Source organism: Macrotis lagotis, chromosome 5 (genome assembly GCF_037893015.1).
Source record: "Macrotis lagotis isolate mMagLag1 chromosome 5, bilby.v1.9.chrom.fasta, whole genome shotgun sequence".
Taxonomy (NCBI): Eukaryota; Metazoa; Chordata; class Mammalia; order Peramelemorphia; family Peramelidae; genus Macrotis; species Macrotis lagotis.
The window spans coordinates 173,834,096-173,850,252 of record NC_133662.1 but is presented as its reverse complement, the minus strand read 5'-3'; the positions used below and the strand labels follow the sequence as shown (position 1 = coordinate 173,850,252).

The window sequence follows — 16,157 nt, the reverse complement described above, 5'->3', positions numbered from 1 at the left end:
ATTTCGCTAATAAGTAATGATTTATAGCAATTTTTCATATGACAATGGATCGCTTTGATTTCCTCATCTGTAAATTACCTCTGCATATCCTTTGATCATTTGTCAACTGGGGAATTCAATTAAGGGGTTTCAATAAAGGAATCATCATCAAGCACATTAAATTAAGTCTAGCACAATGCTTTGGCCTCAAAGTAGACACTTAATATATGTTCACTGATGAGTGATTAAGTTAAATGGGTAGGTTTCCATCTGGTACAGCACAATCTTCTCACAGAATAAGATTCATTTAATATTAGTTATTACTTTAAGTTCATTCTGAAATATCAATTAATTTGGGTGCCTTTACTTATTATTTCTACATCTTATTCTTGAATCCTTGGGGTTTTTTTCCCCTAGAGGCCCAATCCTACCTCCATACTATAATGATTTCTTTCATTGAACAGTCATATTTTTTTCAAGATAAGTGTTATGCATAAGTTTCAAGGGCATGAAGACTCTTAGCTGATCATTTCTTCCTACAGTGGCTTTCTAGAATTTGTAACAATTCAAACAAACAATACCTAAAGCAGGTGCCTTATCCATTTTTTCTTATAGTGAACCCTAAATCAGTTTTTTAAGTTTGGATACATGATACTTACATCATTTTGAGATGTTCAAAAGGAAATGGATGATTTGATATTCGAGCTCAGGAGAGAGAGACTGAATTTGATCAGGAAATCATCTGTGTAGAGAGTAATTGAATCCTTTAGAGCTGATAATAGTATAGTATAGTTTAGAAAATAAAATAGTGTATAGAGAGAAAATTATTAGGGTTCATTGATGGATATGATTAATAGGCATGTTATGGATGAAGATCCAGCAAAGGAGACAAAGAAGGAGTGGTTAGACAAGCAAGAGAAGAACATTGTCATGAAAACCTGGACAGCAGAGAGTATTCAGGAGACTGTGATTCATAGTGTCAAAAACTGTATAGGAGTCAAGAATGATGATGATGATTGAGAGAAGCCAGTAGATTTGGTGATTAAGAGATCATTTGTAACTTAGAAGAGGTATTTTCAGTTAAATGATGAAGTTGGAAGTCAGATTAAAGTTTTAGAAAAAAATGAAAGGGAAGTGGTGAAGGCTTTCTTTTTAAGGATTTTAGCTATGAAGGGCAGAAGAGAGATAGTATAATAAGCAGGCATGGTTGGACAAATGAAGGTAGTTTAATGATGGTGGAGACACATTGGCAGAGAGAAAGAAGCCATTAGTTAGGGAGAGATTGAAAGTTAAAATAGTGACACGATAGTGAATCAATCTTCTGGAAAAAAATGGGGTGGGAATCAAGGGTAAGAGATCAGAGGAAAGGATGAGTTGGAGGAGGTGGGGGAAAAGTCCAAGTGGTATGAGATGAGTAGGAAGGGAGAAGAAGGAACTTGGTGATTAATGGCTTTAGTTTTTGGGGTAAAGTATGAAATTATATTTTATGAAGTCTTTAGCTGAGAGTGTGGGCAGAGTGATGCTGTGAGAATTTTGAGGAGGTTTGGAGGTGCTGATGTAGAGAATGTAATAAGAAATCATGAGGGATGGAATTTCAGAAAAGCCTGGAAAGACTTGCATGAATTGATGCTGAGTGAAATGAGCAGAACAGAAGAACATTATACACAGTAACAGCAATATGGGGTGATGATCAACTGTGATGGACTTGTTCATTTTAGCAGTACAGTAATCAAAGACAATATTAAAGAAGACTTGTGATGGAAAATATTGTCTATATCCAGAGAAGGAACTGTGGAATTTAAATTAAAGCTAAAGCTGATCTTTAATTTTTAAAAGTTGTCATGTTTTTATACCATTTTTTTTCTCTCTCCAGTGTTTTCTTCCTTTTGGATCCGATTCTTCTTTGACAACAGGATCAATATGGATCATATTTAGCATGGTTATAAATGTAGAGGCTATATCAGATTGCTTTCTGTCAGGGGGAAGGGGGAGGGAAGGGAGGGAAGGAGAAAAGTATAAAGCTCAAAACCTTGAAAAAATGATTGGTAAAAACTACCATTACATGTGTTGGAAAAACAAATACATAAAATTTTAAAAAGAATTATTTTACTACAGTGAAGATAATATTTTACTGCATTGAGATGTGATAACATAACTATATTATTAGAGTCATAGAATTTTAGAGTGGGAAGAAGGGAATCATAAAACCATGCTGAGTCTACTACAAATTTATTTTTTTAAATATACAAATATTTTTTCCAATTATATATGTTAGTTTCTACCTATAATTTTTGTAATATTTTGAATTTTATAATTTTTTTCTCCCCCTCCCTCCCCCAGAAGGCAGTCTGATAATCTTTACATTGTTTCCATGCTATGCATTGATCAAAATTGAATGTGTTGAGAGAAAAAACATCCTTTAGGAAGAAATAAAATATTAAAAATAGCAAAATTATATAGTATATAAGAAAACTTTTTTTTTAATTGAAGGTAATAATCTTTGGTCTTTGTTTAAACTCCATAGTTCTTTCTCTGGATATAGATGGTATTCTCTATCACAGATACTCCAGAATTGTCCCTGATTATTGCACTGATGGAATGAGCAAGTTCATCAAGATTGGTTATCATCCCATGTTGCTGTTAGGGTGTACAATGTTCTTCTGGTTCTGCTCATCTCGCTCAGCATCAATTTATGCTAGTCTTTCAAAGCTTCTCTAAAGTCTCCTTCCTCTTGATTTCTAACAGAACAGTAGTGTTCCATAACATACATATACCACAATTTGTTTAGCCATTCTCCAATTGATGGACTTCCTCTCGGTTTCCAATATTTTGCCATCACAAACAGAGCTGCTTTGAATATTTTTGTACAAGTGATTCAACATTCATTTTTTGTAAGATTTTGAGTTCCACATTTTTCCCTCCCTTTCTTCCTTCTTCCCCCCTCCCTAAGATAACAAATATTCTGATATAGGTTATGCATGTATGATTATGTTAAATATAGTTCCATATTGGTCAGGTTGTGAAATAAGAATCAGAACAAAAGGGAAAAAACATGAGAAATAAAAAACAAAAATATGTCTGTCTTTTAAAACCCTACACAACCTGTTCTCAGTCTTTTTTTCCTCATTGAACACTTACGTGAATGTGTTGAGAAAAAAAATATCCTTTAGGAAGAAATAAAATATTAGAAATAGCAAAATTACATAGTATATAAGAAAACTTTTTTTTAAGTTGAAGGTAATAATCTTTGGTCCTTGTTTAAACATCCTATATATCCATGTCCTATATTTTGCAATCCAGCCAAACTTGCTTCTTTTTGTTCTCACATGCGATACTCTACCTCCTTTTTACTTGCTGTCTTGTATGCCTAGAAAGTATTTCTTCCTCTTTCTACATTATAGAATCCCTCTCTTCCTTTAAAATGCACCTCAAGGGGTGGCTAGGTGGTGCAGTGGATAGAGCACTGGCCCTGGAGTCAGGAGTACCTGAGTTCAAATCCAGCCTCAGACACTTAATAATTACCTAGCTGCGTGGCCTTGGGCAAGCCACTTAACCCCATTTGCCTTGAAAAAAAAATCTAAAAAAAATGCACCTCAAATGTCTTCTTCTGCATGTCACTTTTTTGTCTCCTTCCCCTCATCTGCTAATTTTCTTTCTCCCAAACCACATTTTTAGAATAATTTATATATGCTGTATTTATTAATTTTATATTTATTCTGTGCTTATTTTTACATATACCTGCCTCTTGTGGGTAGGGATTATTTTATTTTCTGTATTGACATTCCTAATGCCTAGGATATTGCTTGGCATATAGTTGCTCAATAAAAAGTTGATTGATTGATGGAAGGTATCTAGTAGACAGGTATCGGGAGCATATTCAATAGTTTGGAACTAAAAATAGATTTGAGAGACATTTACAAAGAGATGAACTTGAAGCCATGGAAGGTAGATGAGGACATCAAGGAAGAGTGAAACTAGAGAAAGAAGAAAAGAGTGCTGAGTCATCTTTAGGGAGCATCCACTTAGGGAGGCACTGGGCAATGTATCAGCAAAGGAGAGACCAAGAAAATGAGACCAGCCAGGTAGGAGACAGTAATGTTTTGGAAACCTAAGGCAAAGAAGACATTAAAAGGTAATGGGCACCAATAACAAATGCTAATGGCCAATAGAGGCCATTGGATTATTAGGAAATCATTGGTGGCCTTGAAGAAAGCATTTTCAGTCATGTGGTGGAATGAGAAACCAGATTGTAGTAGTTATAGCATGAGGACGTAGTGGCAGAGCTAGAAGATTGTCTTCTGTATCTTAAAGTATAAAAATGGAAGAGGAGTAGAAAGATGGGAATTGGGTGGTTGAATCAAGGGAAAGAGCTTTTGTTTGTTTTATTTTTAGAATGAAGTAGACCTGACCATCATATTTACATATACAGGAGAGGAGCCAATAGGGTGGGAGAGATGGAAAAATCAATGAAGAAAAGGGATGGGGATTAAGGACACAATTAAAAAGGTTAGCTTTGGCATGGAAGCAGGTTTCCCATCTGTGAAAACTGGAGTTGGAAGATGGGATTGATGAAAAAATGGAGAAGTTTTGAGGTGTAAGAGAATATGGAAATTTGTGACAGGTGGCCTCAAATTTCCCAGCAATTCTTCTCTGCTAAGTTCTGGAAACAGTAAAAAAAGGCAAGACAGTTCCTCCCCTCAAGGAACTTAAAGTCTAATTACATTACTAAGTAATGTAAAAAGTTCTGAGAGAGAAAAGGGTAGAGGTGTGGCAATGTAGGCTTAAGAGAGGTTTGGAACACCTGTGAGTATTGAATCAACTAGAATTGACTAAGATTGCCATGTAGCTAAGATAATTAATTTGAAATTTTTTGAATAGTGTGAATTCAGTCAACATGATTTTAATTCTTTTTCTAACATCATTTATAAACTCATAGAAAAAGTTTGGAAAGGGCCTCATAGTTCATCTCTGCCATGCCATACCCAAATAGAAATTATTTCTACATTATCCTTGATAAATGCTCATCAAATTTTTGAAGATTACAGTGATGGATATTCCTCAAAGCTGTTCTTGACCCTTTTTTTCCTGAGGACAGTACTTATGGACAGTACTAATAGTTAGAAAATATTTCCCTCCTTGCAGTTGAAATCTGCCATGTTAATTTCCATCCATGACCTGCATGAGAATGAAAGAAAACCCTAAGTGATGGAGGTGATCTGAGTCTGGGGATTTGGGTGGAAACAGTAGAAGTTTCAAGTGTTTTAGGCTTCAGAGTTTGAAGAGAGGGAAATGAAGCCAAAGGGGACAAAGAGAACAAGAAAAGGATGCAGGAGCCAGAGCAAAGAGGTTAAAGAGGTTAAAGAAAGTGAGTAGATAAGGGAGATGGAAGGACAGATCAGGATTGGTAAGGAAAATTTGAGAATTAAGGATGTCAGAAAAGGAACAGTTTTGAAAGGTAGAATGAGGATGCATAGAGATACAATTATTTTACTTCACTTTCTTCTTCCTTACTTAATGTTCCTTTTCACATTAACTCTCTCTTTTTGGCCTGCATTTTTTCAACAGAGGTTAAAAATAGGTTTTCCCATCATTGATTTGAATTATTCATTTTGTCAAAATACAGTATCCTGAAACCAAAATCACTTATTATGCAAAGTGAAGGGGCGTCTGTATTCTATGGCGTAAGACAAGTCTTTCATAAAGCAAACCCTCATTGTTCTACTTAATAGGTATACACATAGGTTTGGGGAGCCCTTCTAAGGTCAGGATTTTCCGGTGAGTTATTGGGATTGGAGAAATCTCTTCTTATTCAAGTGTTAGTAATTTTATTGATTTGTGAGGTTTAGTGGTAATACATTAAATTTAGGAATTAACTGTTCATTCTCAGAAATTTATAAGGAAGTACAGGAGACATGTTTTTAGCATGCCTCACTATGGAATAATTATGGTTTTTCTTGTTGTGAATACTTCTTTCACTGTTGCAAATCTCAGTAGCTTCTCTGTGCCTTAGTAGCTAGTCTTCCTCAGTTGCTGTGACCAATAATGAGACTCTCAGAACTTTATCTGGTACTTAAACAAAATGCATAGAGCATTGATGGGCTTCTTATTAAAATGTTTTCCAGCTTCTAGAATATGTGTTCTGATGGGCCAGCATTTTGACAAGTGCTATGCCAAAGTGATCCGTTAAAGTAAAATTTTAGAGGAACATTTCAATATATGATGTAATAATGTTGGATGCTAAATATGATACTATTTATTTAGCCTTTGGATTTTATATGGTTTTTGTTGGTGATGGGATTTTGGTGGGGTTTTTTTTTTAACAATCAGTGATCAGAGTGTCTTAATAATCTAATTTTGAAATTCTGAATATTTTAAAAGGCTTTCTTTTTATGCTTATTTAAAATTTTTCCCTATCTTAACAGAAGACACCATTGACTTCACTTTTCAATTTCTGAAACATAGTTTTTAATTATGAGTAAAAATAACACTGACCCTACTGTACATAAAAATTTAACAGCTTTCCAAAGTGAACATTTAGTGAATTATTCGCAGGATGTCTTTTTCCAGCTTTTTCTCAGTTTTAACCTTATCTCCAAAATTGTCAGTGACTTTAATGATGAGAAGGGAGACTAGAATGAGAGTAATTGCATGCTGATTCACTTACACAAAATGAATGGTGCAGAACTGAGCATAGGTGTAGGGGAGGCACAGAAGATATGTATGTTTCATATTTTACTAAGTTAAAATTTCTCTTTAGAGGCTTCAGTTATCATATGGAGATTAATATAAACACTTTTATTTGGCATATGAAATAAAAATAGAAAACTTCAGTCTTCCAGAAATCTAGTATGACCCAAGATGCTTGTTGAATATTGTAGGGAACATGTGTTTGAAAACTTTAACTCTAGGTTTCATTTGATCAAGAAAGCCATTTTTATTATTTTGATCCAAGCAGGATTTAAACCTATTTTCCATAATGGAGCAATCCTAAAACTTTTTTTTTTCTCTGTGACATACTGTTAGCAGTGGACGTTAAAAAGATATTATGAAATGAAAGCTGCCTTTAGGTGCTCTTGGTTTTGCTAGAATCAGATTAAGATAGGAAAATAATAGTTATCTGTAGCTAATAGAGATTATTTAACATAGTAGAGTATATGATTGACTTTTAGAAAGAATCCTGACAGAGGTAGAAGAGTTACAGTAATTTATTTGGAAGAAAATGGCAGTATCACTGAATTTTCAGTTGCTAAAAAATAAAATTCAACTTGATGAAATCACTTTAGAGATCTGCTTCTGGGTACTGAGCATGATGGGGTGTTAAATCAGAGAATGTTATTGGACAGAAGTTTAGCAACACCCTGAAACCAAGAGCCCAGGGTGAGACAAAATTCCCAGGCATCTTGGGCACTTGATACATTTGACACTTAGAAAGGGCTGTTGAATCAGCCCCTGTTGCTCGGTTTACTTCATTGTTACTAGAAGATTGCTTTTGAATCGTGCTGTAATGTTATTCACTATAATAAAAATTGGCTGTTTGAATGATTTCTTTCAAAGATTGTATTTCTCAGAACATTACACATTAGCTTTTATTTCTAAATCAATTGACTTTAGTATGGATTCTAAGCTTTCTGCATGTGAGATGGTAGGGATTTGGAAAGGAGTAAAGATTCTCAAGAGGGGATAATAAGGAGACTGCTAAGGAAAACTTGGAAAATGGAAAGCTGGAATTCTATATCCTGTATTAGTCTACATGTTAATGTAATAGTGTAGATACATTAATTTGGAATGTTCAGATACCTCTCATCTCAAGAGTACCGTAGATATTTATTCCTTATCAGAAACCAAAGCTCTGGCATCTGCATTGTAAACTAAACAGCAGTTCTCAGATCAGGCTGACATTTGTCAGTGTAACTCCTTGGAAAATTATCATTTACCTTGCCATGTTGAGTGGAGGAGCTTATCATAATATTTCATTGTGAAGACAGAAAAATATTCTGTTGTACCATGATTAAGGAAACATCGTCAGAAGATGGGCTATTCAACTAGTTAGTTCACTTCAGTGTGACTTATTTGTCAATACAATAACATGTCACAATGTGGCATCGGTTTATTGTTGACTGAATTAAATGGAAATGAAGATTTTCATCTGCCTGACATTTTGTATTTGTGTCCCGTGTGACTATTAAAATGAATTTATTTTGCTTTTATTGGTATATATTTATATAATTTGGTATTATTTAAGTTTCAAAATTAGTAAACATTTACCAGACTCTGAAGGATGCAAAGGCAAATATGTTAATCTTTGCCTTTTGTGGGGGGGTAGAGGGGAGGCAACATGCACACATCTAAGTGTATATAGCATATATATATATATATATATATATAGATATAGATATAGATATAGATATATATATATACACACAATGAATGGAATATAATAGAAGGGTGAGACAACCTCAGGAAAGGCCTTATGTAGAATTTGAACTGAGTTTTGAAGAGAGAGGGAAGATTGGTAGAGTATTTCAGCCATGTTAAGACTGTCAACTGAGGGGCAGCTAGGTGGCACAGTGAATAGAGCACCGGCCCTGGAGTCAGGAGGACCTGAGTTCAAATATGACCTCAGACACTTAATTACCTATCTGTGTGGCCTTAGGCAAGCTACTTAACCCCATTGCCTTGCAAAAACCTTTTAAAAAAATTATCAACTGATTGAATATTTGGAATGAGTTCAAATGAGGAATTGAAGACATGCAAACCTATGTAAATCACAGCCTTTAAAAATAGGGAAGTTAAGATGCAATTTATAGTTAAGTTTCGGTTTTGTTATTCAACATCTTGGAACAAAATGGCATCCATTCAGAGTTTTCAAATTAATGTATTTTCTGTGGCAGCTAGTTGGCGTAGTGTGTAATCTAGAAGACTCATCTTTTTAAATTCAAATGTGCTTCAGACTCTTATTAGCTGGTCAAACTTTTGAGTGATTATTGATTTCACACAGAAGCAATATTCTGGGGCTTGATGTAGTGAACATAGTATTACTCATGATAAGAATATCTGGAAGACCTCATAATCTATACAGAATCTTTTTTTCAGTCTCTTTGGTATGGAATATCAGATCTCTTCCATGACAGTGATGAACCTCTTGCCAGCACATTTCCTTGGTTTATGGCTCACCTGATATTAATGATCTCAGATTTGTTGGACAATGTTATTTCTTGTTATTAAATCTTTTAAGGAATCATAATTTTTGATATATAACTAGGCAATATTTTATTGGCAAATAACCTTTAAAATGTTTACTCTCTCAAATCATTTTAAGTATAATTATAAGACAATAAGCAAGGAGGGTGGAAGAATCTTTTTTTTTGTTTTTGCAAGGCAGTGGGGTTAAGTGACTTGCCCAAGGTCTCACAGCTAGGTGATTAGAAAGTGTCTAAGGCCATATTTGAACTCAGGTTCTCTTGGCTCCAGGGCTGGTGCTCTATTTGCTGTGCTACTTAGCTGCCCTGGTGGGAGAATCTTTTATTCTTTATAGCCATCAATCAGTTGTATAATGGTAATAATGTGGCTATGGAATATTACTTGCAGAAACCTGCATATTAATATTCTCATTGAGGAATATATTATTTTTATAATTTTGTATAGATAGGAAAATAGATATATAAGTTGGTAGTTATTGAAGTTCTCTTGAATACTTTTTTTTTTTTGATAATAAGATTTTCTCCATGCCTATGTTATCTTTCCCTCCTTCAGATACCCTGGGAATTGGTTTCTCAACTCCTGCATAATTATTGTTTCTTCAGGCTACATATCTTCTGTGTACATTTGACCTTGTCTCACTGCTCTTCTCATCTTTGCTTTCTTAAGTGCCATTTCTACCTCATATGCAAATCTGGAATTATTCTTTTGAGTCCAGGTGTGATAGTGAACTGTCTTTGATGGCAAAAGGATTTGTTACAATAAACCTTCCCATCATTTGTCCTTTCAGTTTTAATCCTAAGATGACCTTGCTTAGTAGGGTCTCTCTCCACAAACTCTCTTTATATTGGTTTTTCCCTTCATTAATGCCTTACTGTTTACAAGATGACACTATTCATAATCTTCCTTTATTCTTCCCCATAAGGTTTTACAAAGGTATTTTTCTTCTAATAAAATCTAGTGAATTGAATGAAATAAAATCCATTGAATCCATATTGTCTTTGGTTGCTACTTTCTCATTTGTTAAGTCTTTTCTAACCAAGGAGTTTTTAAGGCCCTTCTGGTCTTTTCTAATTATACATTTGATTTAAATTGGTTCAATTTTTATATAAAATAATTATAGTCAGTGTTGCTGTCCTTTTCTCCATTTATTTTCCAGCTTCCAGGGTCAACGATTTGTTGGAATTATTTTAATTTTTTATGCCATTTTATAATCATTTTGATTCTTCTAGCTTTATAGTAATTGATATTTTTGTTTTAACATGTCAAGGGTATGACTATATGCAGCCAACAAATTCTGTTAAGATATATTTAATTCTGTTAAAATATAATCCATTTCATTATTATTCATTGTTTACCATGTCCTATGCCTTCTAATTCTTTTTTTCAAAGAAGGGATTCATTAAGATCTTAATACTTGTAAGTATTCCTTTTCTGGAACATTATTTACTTCTACTAGGTTTTCCAGTTTCTGAAACTAATCTGATTACTTATACATTTCTTTTGTACTCACTTTACATCCCTTGGTATTTTGAGAAGGTTGGGAAGCAAGAACAAAAATAAACCTGGGATTTGTTTGGGGTTTAAGAAAAATATATATCAATATTTATACATTCAAATGAAGGTTTTCCATCAACAAACATTTATTAAATGCCTGCTAGGTACTAGGTATTGGAGATAACAAAGGCAAACATGGAATAGTCCTGCCCTCTAGGAGCTTATGCAATATGGGGGAAATTACATGTATATATGTAAGTGTATTCAAAATAAATGCAAGATTAAGTTTTCAGAAGGAGAGCACTGGGAATTGGGGATTTAAAAAAAGGCTTCATTTTGAAGGTAGTGGTTGAATTCAGTCTTGGGAAAAAAAACAATCCTAGGAATTCTAAGTGGGAAGAATATGAGGAAGGAATACATTTTAGTCCCAGAGGACAACCAATGCCCAAGGGACACTGTCATGTATGAGGAACGACTTGAAGGTCAGTTTAGATGAATTCAAGAATGTGGGAAGGGACATAATATATAATAATATATAATAACTGGAAAGGTAGGTTGGTATCAGATTATGAATTGCTTTAAATGCCAAACAGCAATTTTATTCTAGAGGTAACTGGTAACTTTTTTAGCTTATTGAGCAAGGGAGTGGTAAATTTAGACCTGTACTTTAAGGAAATCACTTTGGTACCTGTATGTTGGGTTGGAAAGGGGAGAAAACTGAGCCAGATGGACTACACTACCAACAGTAATGTGGATGCGAGATCATTTGGGACTGAATTGGAATGGTTACCCTGTGAAGTCAGATGCAAGATGTTGTGAAATTAGAAACTGTGATTGGCAACTGAATGGATATGTGGAGTTAGAGAGAGTGATCAATGAGGTTAATGCCAGACTTGCAAACCTGGAGGACTAGAAGAATGGTGGTGCTTTCCATAGAAATAAGGAGCTTCAGAGGAGTGGTGGGGCTTGGGGGCTGGGGAAGATATCAAAATTCTGAGGTTTTCCATTAGTCTTGTCATTGAAGGTAAATAAAAGATTGTAATTTTCTCTTAATGATTCTTCTTTTGCTGAAGCTTTTTCTGAAACCTCCTCTTAGAAAATTCTTTTGAAATGAGTTTTTAAACCACACAAAAAAGATTTCTTTCCAAAAAATACTTTGGTGGTTGGGGGTAGGGGAGTCATGTATTAACAAAAAATACTATTAATCAGTTGTTCATTTACCTTATTCATCAAACTTGACTCCAAATGACTGTTGCCTTTTTATAAAAAATCAAATCCAGTCTTGATATTGTGGAGAATATGCTCTAGAGACTTTAAAGATACTAAGAAAGAAAGAAAGAAAGGAGGGAGGGAGGGAGGGAGGGAGGAAGGAAGGAAGGAAGGAAGGAAGGAAGGAAGGAAAGAAAGAAAGAAAGAAAGAAAGAAAGAAAGAAAGAAAGAAAGAAAGAAAGAAAGAGAAAGAAAGAAAAAGAAAATATTTCTCAGAATATTTTGAGCAAAAGAAACAAAATTGAAATAAATGTATAGTCTACCAAGGTGGCTTCACTGAAAGAGGAAGCAGTCATTTAGAGGTATGAATTGTGGTATGTTTGTTGTAGGGTTGGAAAAAACTTAATTACTTTATAATCCCAGTTCTCAAATAAAGTATATTTTTATACCTTACCACTAAGGATTTAGATATATATTTTTCAGATACATAGCAACATCTCTTCCAGTATTATCTTATAAATTAAAAACCAGTAATAAATACCATTTTTGTAGTAATTGGAAACATCTTACTTGTAAGCATATGGAAGATTTATGTTTTTTAAGAACTATAGAGTGATACTTAGTTAGAATATATGGAATTCTTTTCTTTCAAAAGAACCAGAATTTGATTCTAGATTTTATTTGTATTCAGATGTTACTCTTTGGTCTTCACCCATGAGCAGTGCAATTTTATCCAGTCAGCAATAGTGTTGGTCTGTAATAGCTTTGGATATTTACCCCTTCTTTTAACATTTGATGACTGATTTTTTTTCCTTTTAGATGAAAGACTTTCAGAGTAAAATGCAATCAATATTTCCAGTGATTCCCAAGAACCCCGAGTCATCTGTCAAGTGGGAGGAAGCACTGAAATCCAAATGAGATGAGCATGAAAGAATTCCAAAGTGATTGTTACAGGGAAAGTAGCTTGGAAATGCCAAAATAACCATCTTCTTTAAAGGAAAAAGATTAAATTGACTTCTACTCAGGAAAGTGAACAAATCATTGATGGAACATGAACTCTATAACCATCAGCATCTTGACTGTAGTCTATGAAAACTCACAAGTCATTCTACATTTGTTTTATCTTGAAATCACATAGGAGAGCTATATGTTTTTCCAAGTTTAGAGGATTGTTTTAAAGAATATTAGCTCTAAGTGAGTAAATAATTTCTCTTTGTGTAGAATATACTAGTATAAAAAAATTAGATATATTTCTGTGAACTTTAAAAACAAGTCTCTCACTTGTAAAGCCATATTTTATGATAAATATTATAATAAATCTTTGTTACTCCTCACCACCAGGTTGGAAAAACCAAACTAAAATTTAAAGGGGGTTCATTTTCAAAATTTTAAAAATAGAGGCAGCTAGGTGGTATAGTGGATAGAGCATCTGTCCTAGAGTTAGAAGGACTTGAGTTCAAATGCGGCCTCAGACACTTAGTACTTACTTAGCTGTGTGACCTTGAGTACTTCAACCCCATTGCCTTGCAAAAGCAAAAAAAAATTTTTTTAAATAACTTAAAAAAATTTTATGGGGCAGCTAGGTGTCACAGTGGATAGAGCACCAGCCCTGGAGTCAGGAGTACCTGAGTTCAAATCCGCCCTCAGTTACTTAATAATTACCTAGCTGTGTAGCATTGGGCAAACCATTTAAACCAATTTGCCTTGCAAAAAAAAAAATTTTAGACCTTAAATACCTTGAGAATAGGGGCTGTTTATTGTCTTCAGTGTTTGAAACGTAGAAGTCATGCCCTAGCTAATAATGAAATAATGGATGCTCATTCTTTTCAATTAAATGGGTTCATTCCAGTAACTTTCCATGGTGTGGTGTGATTACTGGCTGTAGCTGGCACGTTGAAAACCAGCTGAGCTACCAAACATTCATCTCGTGGTGCACATCATAATATTAGATAATTTGTTTGAAATGGTTTTTCGTTTCCTCTGTGCCTTTTGTTCATTCAGTGTTCCACTTAAAGGCCAGTTATTATATTTTTACATGTCTTTATACTTTGAGTTAAATAAAAAACCAACAACAAATTAATATAATTTGAGAGTAATTAGTTGTCTTTGTCATGTTATCATTGGTGTAAAGGGTACATTGGTGAATAATTTGATGCTAGATTCCTGAACACTATCTGCTAGATGATAATTTTACCTCAGTCATCAAAGTGAAAATAGCGTGATGTTAAACCCACCCAACTAACAAATATTTTTAACCAAAAACTCACATGGTATTGTATCTGACATTCAATATTTAGTCTAATAATTCTAAGTAATTCATCACTGAGAAAACACTGTTCCTCTATGGTCTTTTATAGAAACTGATGGATACAGTGCCTAATTGCAATCACTATATTTATCAGAGACTTAAAAGTTTTAAAAAGAACAAGAAAAATATTTTTAGTATGTAAATTTTCCAGAGAAACAACATCTGGTTGAAAATGCAATTTTGAAGTTTCTTTATGATTGCTAAGCTCTAATTAGTCAGCTATCAGGTCTAATAAAGTACATTTGAAATTTATTTGTTATTATGAAACCTTTTAGTTCTAATAAAAAATAAAAAAATAAATGTCAAGTGCATAATTTAGCATTTTTCTCTAAACTCTGATACCACACTCAAATTGCTGAATTGTGATTAAACAGGTGTAATCAGTGCCTAGGCTTCTTCTATAGCTTATTACGGAATCTAAGATTAAAAAAGAAATTATAGAGAAATTTATAAGACTACATATGGACAGTTTCAAGGCCTCGTCTCTCTCATCTTTCATTTTAAACTAAATAATAGGTAAAAAAAGATTTATAATTTTGTTTGAAGACAAATAGATCAGAAAATAATTGAGGTGATTTTTTTTTAACATGTGTGAATTGGTATGCATCTAAGTCTATATTTAAAAAAATGGAATAAGTACAATTGAAAGCACCTGTAGCCATCTGTAGCTAGAATTCAAGATTCTTGAGGGGTTTTTTGCGTGTAAAATTCCTGGGGTTGGGGAAGGTGAAAGAAAGAGAATTGAGATGGAACTAAATCATTTAGTTACCATGATTAGAAATAAACTTTTGGAGTGTAAGCCCTTGAGTGCAGGAAATAGCTTTTATTCTTTGTAAACCCTAGTATAGCATCTCCTTTAATGCTATACCCATATATATTTCCTGTTAATGTTGATGACAGCCAGCTCAGAAAACCTTGGAATGCTTTTTGTGTTAATTGGCAAAATAAATGACAGATTAGATGCAGCATATATTGTGAAAGCTTCTGCATAATGAACTTTGTTAATGCTTTTATTGAAGACTTTAAAAATGAGTACAAAATAGATTGAAGATGATAGTCTCCTACCTACAAAGTGTTCTTATTAGCCCAATATACCTAAAAAAAGAAATAAAATGTGTCTCAAACAATGTGCTTACAATTATTAAACCAATCTATACCAATCCAATCTATGCCAAAATTGGTGAAGTGATTTCATTGATGTAAGGCAATAGAGTCAACAGTCTCAAATAGAAACTAGGATTATTGAACCATGCATAGGGATCCCTGTGGGCTGGCTACAAACTGATTTAGAAAACATTTTTTTTTTGTAATTTTACTTTTGTACATATTTCCCAACTGCTTTTTAATCAGCTTTGGGTTCATTTGTGAACTTCATGTAACCTTCAGGTTATGGGTTTGACACTATTGGCATAGGGAACTCTCTAGAAGAGGACTTCCCTTTTGCCACTGAAGATCTCTAGTTCTTCTACACTTGATATCATAGTTCTCAAGAGTTGCCTGGAGGCACTGAGAGATTGATACTGAAAATTCTCAAATCTGCCCTTTTTGCCCCAATCTTGAATCCCCAGGTGCCTTTCAGACATTTTGAATTGAATGTCCAGTAGGCATCTTAAATTCAATATATCCAAAGTGGATCTCATAGTCTTTCCCTGTAATATCTCTCCCCACTCCTCCTCCCACTCCCCCTTGCCTTCCTTATTATTGCAAAAGGCATCATCATCTCCCCAGTCCCTCAGATTGACGACCTAGGAATCCTCTTGGACTCTTCCCTGTCTCTCACTCCTCAGCCTCTTGCCAAACCTTTTCAGTTGTACCTTTGCAATATCTTTCCATTCTGCCTCCTCATCTCTGACACTGTCACCACTGTGGTGCAGGCCCTCCTCACCTCACACCTGGATTATTGCAGTAGCCTGATGGTAGGTCTGCCGGCCTTATCTCTCCAATTCATCCTCCATCAGCTTCTACC

At 34.2% G+C, this 16,157-nt stretch overlaps 1 protein-coding gene across 1 annotated transcript in view; it reads left to right on the top strand.

Moving 5' to 3' along the window:
• The window catches only part of TMEM242 (transmembrane protein 242), a 57,508-nt gene extending 42,152 nt beyond the window's left edge, over positions 1-15,356 (top strand). Inside the window, exon 4 of the mRNA XM_074187909.1 lies at positions 12,703-15,356. Coding sequence (XP_074044010.1) covers positions 12,703-12,801 — 99 coding nt within the window. The 3' untranslated portion in view covers positions 12,802-15,356. The remainder of the gene's footprint in view (positions 1-12,702) is intronic.
• Positions 15,357-16,157: the final 801 nt, after the last annotated feature.